Consider the following 17,218-nt stretch of genomic DNA (forward strand, 5'->3'; position numbering starts at 1 on the left):
TAATCAACGCTAAAACAGAAGAAGGAAAATGAAATACAAACTTTTTTGATTTTTTGCTAGCTCACCCACCACCTGTTTCTCTTTACAATCCTCAGTTCAGTTCTCACTGGCTCCAGTCAAGGTCACTCTATCTCCTGCCTGTACGAATGGGTGTATTGTGTGTGCTCTCCCAGCCTGGCTTGACCTCAATCATTAGACACACTATAGCCCCAGTGTTTTTTTTTTAAGGCGTAAATTGGATCATGTCACTCCTCCACTTAAATCTCTTAAATATTATCTCATAGAACCCAGAATAAAACCAACAGGTCTTACCATGGCTTTTTTTCTTCTGCTTATTTTATACCAGTGCCACGGAAATAGCTTCAGTTTTCAGAGTATCTCCTTGCTTGGGGTCTTCGACCATGCTGCTTCCTCCCCCTACCCTACCTTCTGATTTTCATGTGACCCATTCCCTCTCATATGTGGATCTTGGTTTAAACATCATTTCCTCAAAAAAGCCTTCCTTAACCACTTGAACTACCACAGTCCTTGGTCCCAAACATGTTGTTTCATAACACCCAGCTTATTTGATTTCCATTCCCATCATGGTCATTTTTTATTGTGTAAATGTCTTCTTTAGTGTGATTATTTTACTGGCACCTTTTTTTCTCATTAGAATCTGTATTCAGTAAAGGCTGCTGTTACTTCTGGCTTGTTCACCATTATAACTTAGCATCTACCATGATGTCTCTCATAGAGCAGGCGAACGGCACATAACATGTGGCTGAATTAATGAAACTGGAAAGTATAAATTGTATTTACCTATATTTTATACTAATGTAAACACTACATATTATTAGTTACCACAATGTGAACAAAATTAGCCAGCAATGAATTATGCAAAATAGTGAGTAGTATAATCAGTTGATAGATTTAGAGGACCACTTGGCTTAGAACAAATTTTGAGTGCCAGTTACTTTGCACTAAAAATTCTCAAAATGTTCGAGTATAGTAAAATATGGAGAGGCCCCTAAAGAGTCAGGGCGTCTGAGAAGAGGACTAGATTTTCTGTCCTTCACTGTCATCAGGCTTGTCCCTGCCCTTCTCCCTTGCTGATGGAATGTTCTTCCAGGCCTGCCTGGAGTGTAACAAAGGAAATGGGTGAGGACTACCATTTGTATTTTTATGAAAAGCTAAAAAAAGAGCCTTTCTTCAGTCATGGCACTTGCAGTTACCATGTTACAAATGGAGGGTAATGTACTAGCGTGTAACTGCTGAGATAATATCGAACAACTTTTGAGCTTTATTAAGCTGTGTCAGGTTGAATGGTGAGCCTGGGGGTGTCATCTGTGACAAACTTCACGAATGGGTGAGACGTAAGCTCTATTATTAACCCGAGTTACAAATTCAGAAAGGGGGGCTAAGGAGGTTTTGTGGCATAGCCAAATCTCTGGTCACAGAAGTGGATGAAAGAGCACACAAAGGTGGGTGTGCGAGAATTCCGACCCTCACTATGAACAGCCTGCTATATGCCTTTCACGCTGAGGAAGCTGTTCAAAACCTGGAAGTACTTTCCCTAAAATATTCTAATTGAAGTTTATGTTACTGGCTCAATCTTCTGAAATGACTCTTAAACCCCTAGAGTATGTAACATATAGTGTTTGTATTATTTCAGCTGTGCTTAAGCATCATTTAAAACAACATCAAATTGTACTTATAAAGAATTTGACCTTGAGAATACTTCTTAACATATCTCTGTTTCAGCTTCTAGTTGGATAAGAAGGGAGATACTTATACCAAAGCCATACTAGGCTGTTGGGAGAGTTGAAGTAACTAACAGTTGTATTGAATCACACTGGAAAACAGCTCCTTAGTGGAGAGTAGTGAAAGTTATCATTTAATTACAATCTAGACAATGATTACTGACATATACGATTTTAAAATGTACTTTATATTTTTGGAAGAAGACATACACACTGTACAGAAGAGCTCAAGGAAGGTTCTGTGGAAGAGGAACATTTACAATAAGTTGTCTTAGGAACTGAGGTATACGGTTTAGACTTTAGACAATGAAACATAAAATGTTAATTTTTTTGTTCCAAGGGGAATTACAGATAGAACTCTATACTAACTCTTACCAGCATCCTTTCTGCCACCCATTTAAATACCCTCAATTGCTAATGAAGGTACAGGTGGTACTGAAAATGCATAACAGGCCCTAGAGCGGAGGCACAGCCAACTCAGCCCACCAGAATCCTTACACACTGTGTTTCACTGGACTTCTCTACCTACGTATCCCACAGGTGTTTAAAGCATAAAATATCCAAAAAGGAATCAAAGTTATTTCCAACCCCACCCTAAATCTGTACACTCTCCTGTGTTCCCCAACCTGTGAACAGTACCCTAAAAGAGCCAGGAACTGGTGATCAATCAACGTTGGTCCCGTATGTCTGATACATTTTACATGGATTCAGCTCAAAATCACATCTATGGAGACATCACTTCTTACACCAGTAAGTCCACCTTGCATGTGCTTCCCTAGCACCCTAGTGCTTGTCTCTGCAATGCCATGTATACACACTTTTCACATCTTTTTTTCCCTTTGCACTTGATTTACAAGTAAGGTCCTTGAGGGCATAGACTACGCAATACAGGGATCCTAGCAAGCTCCAAAAATGTTTGATTAATGGTAAATGAATGGTAGAATGATTACTCTGATTTTATACATACATAAATACATATATACATATATATATTCGTATATATATATAAACATTAGTTTTTTGTAAAATACAGTAAAATTTTATTAGTAAGTAGAAACAGATTTCAATAGTTTATTCTACACTTCTACTATGTAATTCTCCTGAAAGTTCTCAATTTTACCATCTATAGAGGTCAGAGACTGAGAAATCATAAAATAAGCTCAACTTCAAAACAATCTTTCTGGAAGTTTTACTCATGATTGAGACATGCAAGTGCAAGAGGGGCAAATATAGTTTATGAAAAATCAATAAACAATGTATTTTTATACCCTACCTGGGGAAAATGTAAATTATGCTGCTATGGAATTTGTTGCTGCTGCTAGTGAAGTGGAATGAAAAAGAAATATAACCCACAGTAATTAAATTCTACTGTTAAAATGATGTTTTACAGAACTCAGAATCTTCTGAGCTTGTTATTCTGTTAGAGTTCTAAATACATAATTAAAAATTCAAGACTGGAAATTTTCTGGTTACAGCAATCTTAATGTCTTACACCATGTTGGCAAACCAATCTTGGCTTCCTTATAGTGTTAGACAAAATAGTGTGTTAATAACTTGAGTGATTGCTTTAGCTACTTATTAGTGAAGTGACCTGGCATATAAATGAAAATAATCACATGGTTTGAGAGCTGGAAAGAATCTCAGATTTGTCCATTAGAGCAAGGAAATGGTGCTTTTATAAATATAACGCTAAATGTAACAGACTTTGGGGAAAAACACCAGGTCTACAAAGTAGTAAATCTATGCTCTTTTTACATAGCGTGTTGCTCTTTTACAGTCACTGTGGCTACTGGAAAGTCCAGTACCCGTGAAACGGCAACATGCTCCCTGCAGACAATGGTATTAACTACCTGCTAACCATCCTGGCTGAGAAAAGTGATACTTACAGAAGATTGTTTGAAGGTTATATAGTCCATCCACTTCTCTAAGTACTCTAAAGTCTTTCCTTGGATTAAACTGGGCCATGAGAAAGCTATGTACTTGGGCCATATGAGCTTAGCTCCTTGAAGAATTGCCTTCACTGAGTTGTATGTTAATGTACTGCCTTCAGCTTTTATTGAAGGGGACTACAAGAAACATCAATATGAAATTCATTACTGCGTTTATTGGGAAAATGTTGACATTCCTACCTGCAACAGTACCCAGTTTTCTCTGATAATAAAACCCATACAATATTATTTTAAAAAGAGAATTCAGTGTAGGAAAAGTTTTCTTTCTGAAGAACTTAATGCTTCCATTTTTTGATGGAAGAAAAACACCACCCACCCCAAGCAAAGGTTTACTGTGGTCGCCAAGAAGCTCAGAATTTGAAACTTAGCTACGCTAGCTATGAACTACAGTTAACCTTCTGGCTGCAATATTTGCGGTCTATTTTCCTTCATTCTGACTTCCTACTTCTATTCCTAAATTATGTTATAATAATTAAGTACGTGCATTATTGTGGAAAACTGCTTGAAATGCTTTTGGAACAAGGCAGGATGTTAAAAATGCAAAGCAATCAATAAAAACACTTGAAAAATGATGTTTTCTATGAGTTGCGTGGAGTGGATCACAAAATAAGGGCACACTTCATGTTAGTTTGCGTATCACGTTGCTATGTCTCTGTTCTAATAGTTTAATATCCAATGTATTTCCAGAGAATATGCTTTGTTTGGGCAGTACAGAAGCACTGATTAAGGTTTAGAAACAAAACTATCTCAGCAGATTAAAGTTAGTTATTTTAAAATTTTAATTGAAATAAATTACATGTTAAATGGTATGCGAGGGAATGACAGAGAAAATAATGAATAAAACAAAGCTACTATCTTCTTAGAAAATGTAACCTGCTGTTAGAAACAGATTTATTTACAATAAATGTGTGATTTAATGAGGTTACATAAAATAACTTGTACTAGATTCTGTAGAAATGTATTGGCAATTAGATGTACTTGGAAAGTTATAAGATTTAAGGAAAATCAGATGGATCTTATGGACTAAATAAAAGTTCATTAGTTAGAGAAGGAGGGCAAGGGAATTACAGTAAAAGGGATCAGCACATCTAGTGTCCTGGAGACCTGTAGAAGCAGAGATGTCGGGGAGGGGGCGGCATATAATGGCCTGAAGAGTACTATGAGCATGGACTTCAGCTCTGTGTTGAATACTGAGTCCACCACTTAATGGTTGTGTGATCCCGATCAAGTCCTTTGTGTGGCCAATCCTATATATCTTCTTTTCCGAAATGAAGACATTCCCAGGCACATAGAGTAAGTGCACAATGAACAGCAAAAAATAGTGCCCTTATTACTCATCATGTAAATAAGTAGATGAGAAAACTTGGACCCATATTAGCCAAGCTGCTTGAAGAATTGCCTTCAATAATTAATTAAAGAGATGAAAGGTTAAACAATCAGATTTTAGTTTTAGGAAGATAACTCTGGACCTAATTTATAAGGTGGACTTGAGGCAGAAATGAATAGAAATAATAAGGAATAAAGAGACTAAAAAATGAGAGATGGCAAGGGCACAGTCTATGGCATACAGGGTAGAGAGTGGACACCATTTAATGACTGGGGATGCTGAGGGGTTCCTCCAAGTTGTTGGCATGTGATACTTATTAGGTTTTGCCATGAAATGAGGTACAGATGAAAAATAAGCCGCTTTGGGAGAAGGATTGAAAAAAATAAATTTAGGAGTTTTATTTTCGTCTGTTGTTCCTTTCATTTTAAAAAAAGATATGTAAAAATTGAGTTGTTATATTCTAGCATAAGAGCCTAAGGAACAGATTGGGTAGAAAGTATGGGCTATACTTATAGATAATAAATATCATTATCTAATAACTATTATTAGATAGCATATTATTATTAACTATTATAATAATATAACTATTATTATTAACTAATAACTATTATTTTACCATTGGAAGGTAAAATTAAAAAGCTGGCTGTAAATTTGATTTGTCCTACTTCATCAATCTATACCATATTTATCGAGCAACTAATTTATACAAAATCCTGTGCAAATGGACAGGGATAACTGACTTATTAAAATAAACACAGTCATTGTTTCCATGGTCAACGAAGGCGTTGAGACCTGAATATGCAATTACAAGTTACAATAAAGGCTCTGAAGCAAAAGAGGAGGGTACTAGGCACACTACAAAGAGATCTAATCATTTGGGGGTGGGCAAGACTTCAGAAGCTTCCTGGGGATTGGCATTTGTACTGAGGATGAGGCGGGGTTATCTACTTGGAGACAGTAAAAGGCTGGACAGTGTGCTTAGTGTGGCCCACATTCCTACAAATACTGCCAGCAAGGCCCTTAAAATGAGAAGGCACAGTGAATAGCATAAACTAAAACAACGTGAAATAAAGCCAAATGATTGTCTGTTGGGGGATAAACAAGAGCAGATGCTAGGGAGACTGGATCCACTCTGAACTCAGGCAGAGAATTTCAAAGAATAGAATGAATAGTGGCAGCTGCCAGAAATTGAGGGAAGGAAGTTGATATTCTAAGCCTCATTTTAAAGAGGAAAAGATAAGAAAATGTCACTAACTTGGGCCTGGCATGGCGTTCTCGAATATAGCAGAGTTCAATGGGTTTCTGTTGAGAAAAATGGAAAATTATTTTCTGATTTGAAAATGTGGAGGTTGTTGGTGTCCTCTGGTGATAGGACAATAAATACAAAGGGAATCAGATTATAGTGAGTTGGAGATTAAAATGAAATTGAGAACATAGCAGTGTAAGCAATGCTTTCGAAAAGCACAAAGGGCAAAACAGAGGGTAGAATCTGAGGGTAGGGGAATGAGTGACACAGGATGTGGAGAGAATTTTATTTCTGTCTCTATGGTAAGGTAAGCATATTAAGCATCTTCATTAACTGAAAGGAAGAAGGCAGTTAAAAAACAAATGTGAGCTTGGAATAATTAATAAAAAATAATAACCAATGGATGAATGTTGAGAAAGGAACAAGAAGGAAAGGGCACCGAACAATTAGTCTTCGGCAAGCGGAAAACACTGGGCATGAAGGAAGGTTCCAGAAGAACTCAGAGGGTTCCATAAGTAGATGTAACCCTTTGTGAATGGAAAGACCTAAAAACTTGGAGTTGAACCATTTGATCCAACACTACGTTTTTAGAATAATAAGGTTCTGTTGTCTGATTTCACACCTGATCCTAAAAGGGATGTACAATTTGGCCAAGATTACAAAACAAGGTAGGATTTAGCTTCCAGGAGAGCGCTCAAAGGTAATATGAATATAACTTGAGGATATTTATTTATTTAACTTTAATGATCATCAGAGCATAATCTACATGTAAACTATGTCAAATACATATTATTTTTTAAAATATCACATTAATATGTATGTATCAGTGATTATTCTCATAAAGCAAATTAATACTTGCCAATTAACAAATTTTCAAGTTTTCATGTGCTCTTCATATTGACAAATATATTAACTGAAGTTACTCATGTTGAAGAAAGCAGAGGACTTCGTCAGTCTGATTAGAATATAAGGACACCCATATGGCCGGTGGATTAAAACTGTATTTCTAGAAAATTATTATTTTTCAGTTAAAATTAAATCTAAAAAAAAATACAGCAGAGGTAGATTGCATTTCATTCATATATGTGAGGGGTTAGTTTACAGTATTCTACTTGAATTTTTTCTTGTCTAGGAACCTGGAAATTTCCAATAAAGGTTTAAGAAACACACCCCAAAAGTCATTTAAATCAGGGAACTGTATTGGGCATCCAATGGTAAATTCATCACTGGAAAGTTTTAAAACTTCTCATCGATATCATGTTATTACATGGCCAGATTTAATATCAGAAATTTGTTTACTTTTTAGTCCATAAGAATTTTATACCTGGCACTGTGCTTGGCACTCAGCTATGAATAAGTAAAATAAAAACGAGCATTGTGCCGGAAGTAACGTGCCCTTTAATTTAATCACTCAACTTGAACCACTAAAAACGGAAACAATATAAACTTTATTATTTGTTGTCCCACATGTTAGGTTGTAGCATCAATGATTCTGACCTAGATTTCTCTCCACTATGTGTGGTTTGATATGCAGATAGACTTAAATGCAGTATTCATTCATGGAAGTTACTGCTTTTAAAATGCATTTTCAAGAATGGGTTGTGGGTTGTTGTTGTTTTTTGCATATATAGGTAAATCTCTTTTCCAAGTCCAGAGGTTGAGAAGGCATACTTTTTGACAGGCCAAATCACAATGCCAGCTTGATTGGCATAGTCACGATGTTAAAATATATTAATGAATTTTGACATGGGGAATTTATTCCACAAACTACTGTTAACCATTTGTGACACACTCACAAATGACTAACTAGCATCTTATCCTCAAAAATATATTAGTATGAAAGTGCATGTGTTAACTGATATCACTAAAAAGAAGTAATTTCATAAATAGTAATGAAAAGGCAGCTTGTCCCATGGGGGATGAGGACACAAATCAACAATAAAATGAAATGGAAATGCTGAAATAATCTGGAGGTTAAACAAAGAAATTTAATCAAATTTCTCTTAATGTTTACTCATGGGCTACTCATGTGCAAAATACAGCTTATATTATAAGTGAACTAAACCAGAACTCATTAAAAGTTTGATTACAAAATTATGGGAAAAGAGCAGGACTTTTAAACTATAACATGTTTGTATGCTTAAGCTGCAACCTGGACAAAGAAATGAGAAAAAATATACATATTGAAATCACTGAAAAATAAATGAAATTAGCAAATACAGTATTCCAAATGTAATAGAAGAGCATTTAAGTAGATAGATTGCTAAAGTGATCCTACAATTAGAACATTTTACTTTTATTAAGGAAACTTTGTTGCATACTGTGGTATATCCAAAGCCTCCTCTTAAGGTAGATGAATAATCATCTATAGAATAAGAAAGGGAACAGATAGAATATCAACATACAGAACTACCACTAACTTTCATACTGGAAACCTAAAAATGAGCACCAACAACCCCGAAAGAAGTTTATCTTGAACCTAAATAACTTTTGTCTTACAGACGACATGAACAACCTACATTTTCTAGGTACTTCAGCACTGACTCAATTATTTCATACAACATGGGGGAAATAACAACGATGTATATATAGACTTTTACATCCAAGCAACAGATATGGGGGTAGGTGAAGGGTAGTAACTCAATCCACATATAAGGCCTGAATTCTATAGCAAGAACAGGTAGCACCCACTCTTACTAAATGAATCAGTGTGGTGTTTAAGATTGTGAACTTAGTGATCGGACTTGGGTTCCATTGTACTTACTAACCCTTTGTGTGAGCTCTGGCAAATAATTTCATGAGACCTCAGTTTCTTCATCAGAATAAAAAAAGAATTAATATGCGACTTTAGCTACAAAGTTGATGTAAAGATTACATGAAAGAGTCTATGTTAAAAAAAAGAAAAGTTATCAAAGCTCCTGACACAGAGTCAGAGCTCACCAGATGCTGGGGAGTGGTTCGAAAGATGTATCGCTACGATGAGCACTCCTACAGGGTTTCAGGCAAGAGCACCCTTTCAAAGAAATTGGTGTGACTCGTACACACAAATGCTTAATCTGCAAAACCTCCCAGGGAGTGCCTTAATCATGGAAAGAAGGAAGTTATCACTTACCTTGTCATTTACTACACTTTTCCCATCCCAAGCCCATCCTCTCTTGGTGAAGTAATTAACAGTTGCAAATTCAATGAGGGCAGAGAACACAAATGCATAACAAACAGCAATAAACCAGTCCATGGCAGTTGCATAGGCCACTTTGGGGAGAGAGTTCCGAGCACTGATGCTTAGAGTTGTCATGGTCAGAACAGTCGTCACACCTACAGAAGAAAAGATTAGAACCACAACATCAATGGGTCCCAGCAGGACAGCATGCAAGGCAGTTTGTTTGCTTGTTTGTTTCTGAAGCAACTTTCAAGGCCACATCATTCCACTAAAAAATTAAGTTAAATGAATAAAACAACCAAAAACAAAAAACCACCAGGAGAGATGACCCTGAAATGCTTTCAGTTTTCATTTTTGTTTATCAGAGGCCCCCTGTTCTCTTCAGGACAGCTGAGGGTAAAATGACAGGTGAGGTTCAGGTAGAATTTCTGATGAGGAAAAGTCATCACTTTAAATTGACCTACTGTTCATTAACATTAATTTTTTAAAACCCCACATAAAGTCTCATATTAGCTAGTCCATTATTTCTGTGGATCAGGCTAGGCCACAGACCGATCCCCCTCAGCAGTGATTACAAGGGACCTGAGATTCAGACCCTCCTCCTTCCCAGTACAACTACTACACTATGAAGTTGTAATTCCAGACTGCTTAGCACAGCGAGGGCACCATTTCTTCCATAACGAAGTTTACAACTTATAGAAAATTAAAAAACCATTAAAACTAAAACCTTGTAACATGTAAATCACTACATTTGAGGAGCAGTTAAATTTCTATTGATTTAACAGTCCTCTCATCTCCCTTGTGCAGTTGGTAGTCACTTAAGCCAATAAAATATCATGGCAATTTCAATATGCACCTGCGTGTTTCACCATATTCAAATCTTGCCCACCTCTAAATGTTATTGTATTTTTTACCTGATTTTGGACACTAGACAGTGAAATTGTTACCACTGACCATAAGTTCCTTTCTCCTCCCCTCCCTGGACTCCTTTTTCTCTGACACTAAAGAGATAAGAGTCTCCCTGGGCGACTCTTCTGCCTGCTAGTGTGGCCCAGCCCAGTCCCATCACTGTGAACAGAGTGAGCTGGGCATTAAGTAAGGAGTGCGCTTACTTGGAAGCTCACAAACATCCCATGTGCCTGTCTCCCAATAACGTGCATTTTTCTATACCGAGAAGGGCCTTCATAAACGATGTTCCCATGTTTCTTTAACAGACAGTTTCTTCCTTTAGCACCTCTGTGTGACCGCTATAACTCAATGCTTTGGGGGGATGCTTACATCTCTTTTTCAGTAAAATAAAAGGCAAGTACCTCAAAATGCTTTTAGCACTAAAATTGTATGCATATATTTGAAACATATGTGACCATTCCCCATACAGAGGTAATAGCTAACATGCAGTTTTTTATATTCTGGTGTTACTCTATGTAGTATCATTTCAAGGTGTAACTGTCAAAAACCTCAGCTCATAGTAGCTGAGCAAATGATGGAACCATGCAGGAATGATAGGTGTTAGGTGAAAACGTGCACTTTGAAAAGAGAAAATCAAATCAGGGGAAGTGATTTCAGCACAGACATCACCGTGGACACCGAGGACAGATGCTAAAGACCTAATTTTGTGACCATGGGGAAATTCCTAGCCTCTTTGTAGCAACTGTGTCCTTTGCAAACCAGGGACCAGGAACAGTGTTTCCCACAGACTTGTTAGAGCAAGTGAGTTGCTGCATATAAAGCTCTGTCACTACCTTAAAAAGAAACAGTGCATGTGTGAAAAGTTATCACGTTGGACTAAAACAAATTTAAATAAAAAATAAAATAAAATCTCTTTAGTCTTTTATACCCAGAAATGTTTTTGTGTGGGTATTGTGCCTGGGGTGTGGGGTGAAAGTTTGGGAGGAAACGTCTGAGGCACAAAAACTGCTGTAGAGCAAACATGTAAAATTGTTTAATACCACCTGCTGGTTACTGCTGGGAATGGCAGGAAGAACAGGCATTCCAGCAACAAGTAGGGTGTTTTCCCCTTTCAGCTCAAAGGACAGAAAAATAATACCTCCCTTTCAAACAATAACACTAGTAATAATAATAATAACAACAATAATAAGCAGTAACAATAACTAATGATAATAATATGACTAGCATTTATAAATACGGTATAGGTACACTATGAAAGGTTGCAATTTTAATTTATTGTATTTTTAAGGGTATAATTTTGACTCATAACTGTACTACATCTGAGTGATAAAAATGGTAAAACGTCTATGAATAATGGACAGAATTTAGAACTTGTATAACAAATCTTTGTCATAAAACCTAATTAACTCAAATTCCACTAATTTAAAATTTGTGAGACTTTAAAATCTATTTACTATAATCTAGAAGAAAAGGTCTGAAAAGTTAATTATAGTGTGGACAAAACTATGAGGGAGTAGAAACATATTGTTTGCTCGCCTGAACACATCATGGATTCAAATAAGTCTAAAACTCACATCCCTTTATCCAAATGCTTTTCTTCCTGGTGCCCTTTTCCCAGTGAAAAGTGCCAACAATCTAAAGGAAGCCATTTCCTATTCCAGGTTGAAGCTGCGTGACATGTGGTATCTGTTAGGCTCCGCTATACACTGTTCCCTTGGCCTAAAAATGTTCCTTGTTCCTCATCCCTGTTATGTTTAGCTTGCGCCAAGTCCTTCTCTTAATAAATTATTGGGCACCTACTAAATGCAAGGTCCATTTGTAGGCCCTGGGAACGCACCAATGACCATAACAGCAAGGATTCCTGCACCAAAGGGGTGCACAGGCTGCTAAGGCTGCCGCACACACAGCCCAGTTTGCTCTTCTGCAGGGTGTTGACCCTGAAGGCTCCTATGAGATCGTATGAGATCGTCCGATGCACACCTCTGTCAGACCACGTTTTCATTTTGAGTTTTCTGCTGGTTTACATGACCATATACCCCAATCAACTACATGGGTGAGAGCATGAGTGTCTTCTTCTCCCCAAATTGTAAAAGGGTGCCCAGCAGTGGGTAAGAGGTCATTGAAGAATTTTTTAATGAATTATTAAATATTTATTTAAACTACTCCTCCCATGATCTTTAATTGATAACTGCTGATCTAGTAAGATAACTGCAAGAAATCTATTTGTTCATTTATAAAGCCAGCATTCATTTAGTCCCCATTTTTGCTGGGCACATATGATTTTTTTCTTAAAAATAAAAAAAAGCACGATGTAAACGGACATCACAACTGGGCAGGGTTGTTGGTGAGCTGTAATCAGGTGCTCTATCTAGACTGGAAGATTGGTGCTTAGGCTTCCCACAGGAAATAGGGGGAAGAGTTCCAGGGGTCACCTGACAAGAGGAAGTAACGACTTAGAAAAGAAAATGCACAGAAGCCCAGGGACCTGTATTAAGAAGAACAAAAAGAGGCTCGCAAGATGGGAAGGCAGGAGGTAAGGTTTCATTGAAGATGAGGCTAGAGCGGGAGGCAGGAGGCAGACCCTTCAGGCCCTGTTAGATCGTGCTGACGGGATGCAAGATGCTTTTCCGAGCAGCAGGAAGCCATTACACACAGAGACTGTTTTATTTAATTTATTTTTTTTTAGATTTTTAAAATATACTTTATCGATTATGCTCTTACAGTTGCCCCATTTCCCCCCCCTTTTAAACAGTAGTGACATAATCAGTATTACTTTGGCTGCTGTTCCTCTATTGTTAAGGTGATTGTTGTTTTCCAATATTTTCTCTTTGCTTTTGCTTCACTGCAGCTTGAATATGATATGACTAGGTATATTTCTTCTTGTTTTTTCATAAATTTATCTTCCTCGGCATTTTCCGAACTTTCTGCATCTGTGGTTTGTCCACTAATATTTGGAAAGTTCTCAGCCATTGTTGCCTCATTGTTCTCACTTCCTTCTTCTGATATTCCAGTTATGAATATGTTATACCTGTTAAAATTGCAGCATGGTGCCTGGATGCTCTGTTCAGTTTTGTTGTCATTGTTTTATTTTTTCCTGCTAAGTTTTTAATTTTGAAAGTTTCTAATGATCGATATAGAAGCTTGTGTTAAGTTTACTGATGAGCCTATCAGAAGCATTCTCCATTTTTATTACTGCTTTTTTATTTCTATCATTTCTTTTGATTCTTAGAGTTTCCATGTACCTGTTTACATTACTGACATATTTTTGCATTAGTAAAAATAGTTTTGACATTAACATTAGCATATTAATCAGTTATTTTAAATTCCCCATCTAATAATTCCAACATCTGTGTCATATCTAAGTCTGGTTCTGTTTTTTTTTTCCAACAAACCGTGTTGTTTCTATTTTTACTTTTGACATCCTTCAAATTTTTTTTCTCCTATGTTATTAAAACACTGTTGACATATATCGCTGATAATTTTTTGGTGCAAGTTGACCATGTGGATTTAGGTACTAGAAACTGCGAAATAGAACTGTAGTCTAAGATTCGTGTTAATCTAGCTAAAAGTTGGAGTGTGTTTAATGTTTGCTCTAGTGATAAGTGTCATAGAATTCGAGTTCCTCTTGTGTTGTTTTTAAAATTAAATGTATTGGGGTGCCACTGGCTAATTACGTAAGTTCCGAGTACACTACTGTGCGACACATCATTCGTGTCCTTTTGTGGTTTCCCATCTTGAGTTCGGGCTTCCCTAAGTGCCCCACTCCCAGAGTCTACGCCTTCAGCTCTTTCTGCCGTAAGCCACAGCTCTTCCACTGGGTTTTTGTTGGTTTGGCGTTGAGGCTTTCTAACATATTGCCAATAAATCTCAGTTTCTAGTGGGGCCACATCTCAGGCCGTCCCCTTCACAGGGTTTCTCCATGGGCACGGCTTTATTCTCTAGTCTCCGTGTTCCCTCTCCTGCAGCATGACCTGTCTACATCCTTGAAGCTCTGACTGATGACAGTGTTTCGTTCCTTACACCACCTAAGGTGAGAGAGTAAGGCTACAGGGGCTGGACTGAAAGGAAAGTCCTTCTGTCAGCTGAGATGAGTCTCCAGCCAAGTCCCTTCCCTCAAACATCTGCTCCTATTAGGGAGAAGGCTCCTGGTGTATTCAAAATGATCCCTGTTCCTTGCCCATCCCCTGACATAGGCAGGAAGGGTTATTTTTCAGATCTTTACCCCAAGAACCTGGTATGATTCCTGGAGCCGAAACCCATGAATATGTGGGGTTCCCCCATAAGACTGTGACCCGAGGAACTTCTTGCTTTCACATTAGAAGACTCCCAGTCTCCAGGTATTCATCAGAATGACCATCTGACTGCCTCTACCTGTATGATGCTTCAGCAGCATCTCTTCCAGGTAAAACAAATCTTAGCTGTGTGTCTCTGAATGCACCTGCCTCTTCATAATTGGAATGGCAGCTTCCCTGTCACCTTGATTCCATCATGAATGCAATAAAAGTCTTTAATTTTCAGTGTGCTCAGTTTATTCTTGTTGTAGGAATGGGAGCGATAGCTTGCAAGCTCTTCACGTGTCATCCCTCGAACCTGAAGCTTAGTGCCGTGACTGGAATACATGATTTTTTACTAATTACATTCCCATGTCATTAGTGAGATATCTATTTTTTTATGCTTGAGTTTCTGGTTGTGTTCTGGGTAATTGAGTTTGACAGATAATCAGAAAAATGAGGTAATCCTCAGCAAGACAATGATCAATATAATATAGGCCTTCTGAAAGTGAAAAGTGAACTTATATCAGCAGATGACTGATAATGAACTAGGAAAATTCAAAGATGTCTGAATTTGGCCGGCATGATGAAATTTGACACACAGATGCTCTGACAGTTCACTGTGTTCCTGCTAATTGAATCTTAAAAGGGAAACTTTGAAAGCATGTAAAAATGAAATACAATTAATTAAAATGTGGTATTATAGTATTGTTGTAATATTGCTGTATCTACATCATTTTAAAATAACCTGAACAGGAAAATTCCAAGTAACCAAGGTTTTAATTTGTATTAACTTGATTTATTCAGTCAGCTTTCTTAATATTTTTCTCACTGCATTGATTACATTTTTGGTAAAAACATGACATAAATGTGGGCCAAATTTCTTAATGTTTTTACCATAAGCATAAGTAAAATCATATTGCTTAAGACTGACTGTAAGAAAAATGAACCCAATAATGGTACCGACACTAATTTTACATCTGTGCACAATAGCTGTTAAATTACTAAGATGTTAAAAATGTTCATGGATGTGGAGCGCAATGTGTTTGCAACCAGTCGGAGCGTGAAAGCACAGCACACATACGCACATGAATATTCAGAACCCCTGGGGAATCGGTGGTGGGGCATAAGCCGTGAGGACCAGTTAATACTCCAAACCAGGACTGCGAGTCCCTCCCAAGTCATCAGGGAGCCCCCTGCAGGCCCCCGCCAATGTCCTCAAATAGACAGCGACCTCTGTTGGGGCAGGGATCTTGCCTTTCCTGTTGACCTCCGGTCTGGACAGCCTAGTATGCGTGCCTGGCATATGTCTTTTAATTCAGTAAGGAATAAATACACTTATAATTGCAAATACACCTATCTGTGTGGATAAAGACACAGAAATAAATGAATATGTTTTCCTGTGTTTGGGGTTTTATGCCCAGATCCTCGAAAATAGCCTGGTTGTAAATTTTTTCAGAATTCAAGGACTAGGAAAACAGGTGTCTTACCTTGGAGGATTTGGAGACAGAGCTACGTAGGTGAATTCCAACACAGTTTTTAAGTAAATATTTTCTGTGCTCTATTCAAAATAGTATATAGGCAAAATTTTATATAAACAATATTCATAGATATATAAATAATATATGCATTATATATACTCTTCATTTATATACATAATGTATAATATTATATGTATAATTAAGTTATAATAAAAGAAAAGTATAAGTCATAGAAAATATAGTAAGCTAAGCACCAATTAAGACAACTATGCACCAACTCTGGAGTAAACAGAGGAGGGCAGACAAGAGTCAATGAAGGATTTTGACCCTCTTTCACTTAACAGTTGTGGCCTAAGACATCAAGGGTAAGATGGTTTGGGCATCAGAAACCTAGGCTTACTCTTTCCTATTTCTCTGTCATCTTTAAGGTATTGCCTGTGCTCTTGAGGTTCAAGGGCGCTTACCAACATTTGGTCTGCATTCCAGAAAACAAACAAACAAAAAGACTGTGGGAGAGAGAAGGAGAGACATCCATTTACTCTAAGGACATGATTCTAAGCTAAAGGCCATAAGCTGAAAATTTGATGTCCTAGAAAACTTAGACATGTGACCATATATAGCAGTCAGGGAAGCAGAGAAATGCAATCTTAATTTGAGTCTATATAGAATCAAGACTTCCATTATTCTGTACATTATTAGGAGAAAGCTAATCCTCTGGTAGACGGAAGCCTATAAATATCCAGGCACAGACTACAAATTGTTTTAAAATTTGGTTCAAGAAACACCAAATTACCTAACAAACAAAACGTAGATACACTACCCTCCTGCAAGCCATTCCAACGTGCTTGCTATGTAAATGCAGCTTAAAGACCTCAACCTGCTATGTGGTCCCTCTGAACAGAGATTCTTGAACTACTACTCTTCCACGCACATTCCATTTTAACCTCTCTTCCTCTGTTCCCTTTTCAGGCTGTTCTATTGCTCTTCATATTTCATTTTCTCTCTTGACAATACCGCTTACTCCCACATGATGAAGATCTTCAAGGATGTATCTTATGATGAGCTCTAATGCTGAACATCTGACCGTCTTCTGGATGTTTCCGCATGGACTCAAAAACTTTGACTGAGCCTCC

General features: G+C 37.4%; 1 protein-coding gene across 3 annotated transcripts in view; it reads right to left on the bottom strand.

Moving 5' to 3' along the window:
• The window catches only part of GABRA2 (gamma-aminobutyric acid type A receptor subunit alpha2), a 102,526-nt gene that overhangs the window by 2,084 nt on the left and 83,224 nt on the right, over window positions 1-17,218 (bottom strand). For 2 of the 3 annotated variants that reach the window (XM_037151867.2, XM_037151865.2), the window contains exon 9: window positions 9,377-9,579. In XM_037151867.2, coding sequence (XP_037007762.1) covers window positions 9,377-9,579 — 203 coding nt within the window. Of the gene's footprint in view, window positions 1-3,628; window positions 3,809-9,376; window positions 9,580-17,218 lie in introns of all 3 variants that reach the window. The other variant, XM_037151868.2, reaches the window with a different exon arrangement.

This window comes from Artibeus jamaicensis, unplaced genomic scaffold (assembly GCF_021234435.1).
Source record: "Artibeus jamaicensis isolate MK-2021 breed Jamaican fruit bat unplaced genomic scaffold, CSHL_Jam_final contig_889, whole genome shotgun sequence".
NCBI lineage: Eukaryota > Metazoa > Chordata > Mammalia > Chiroptera > Phyllostomidae > Artibeus > Artibeus jamaicensis.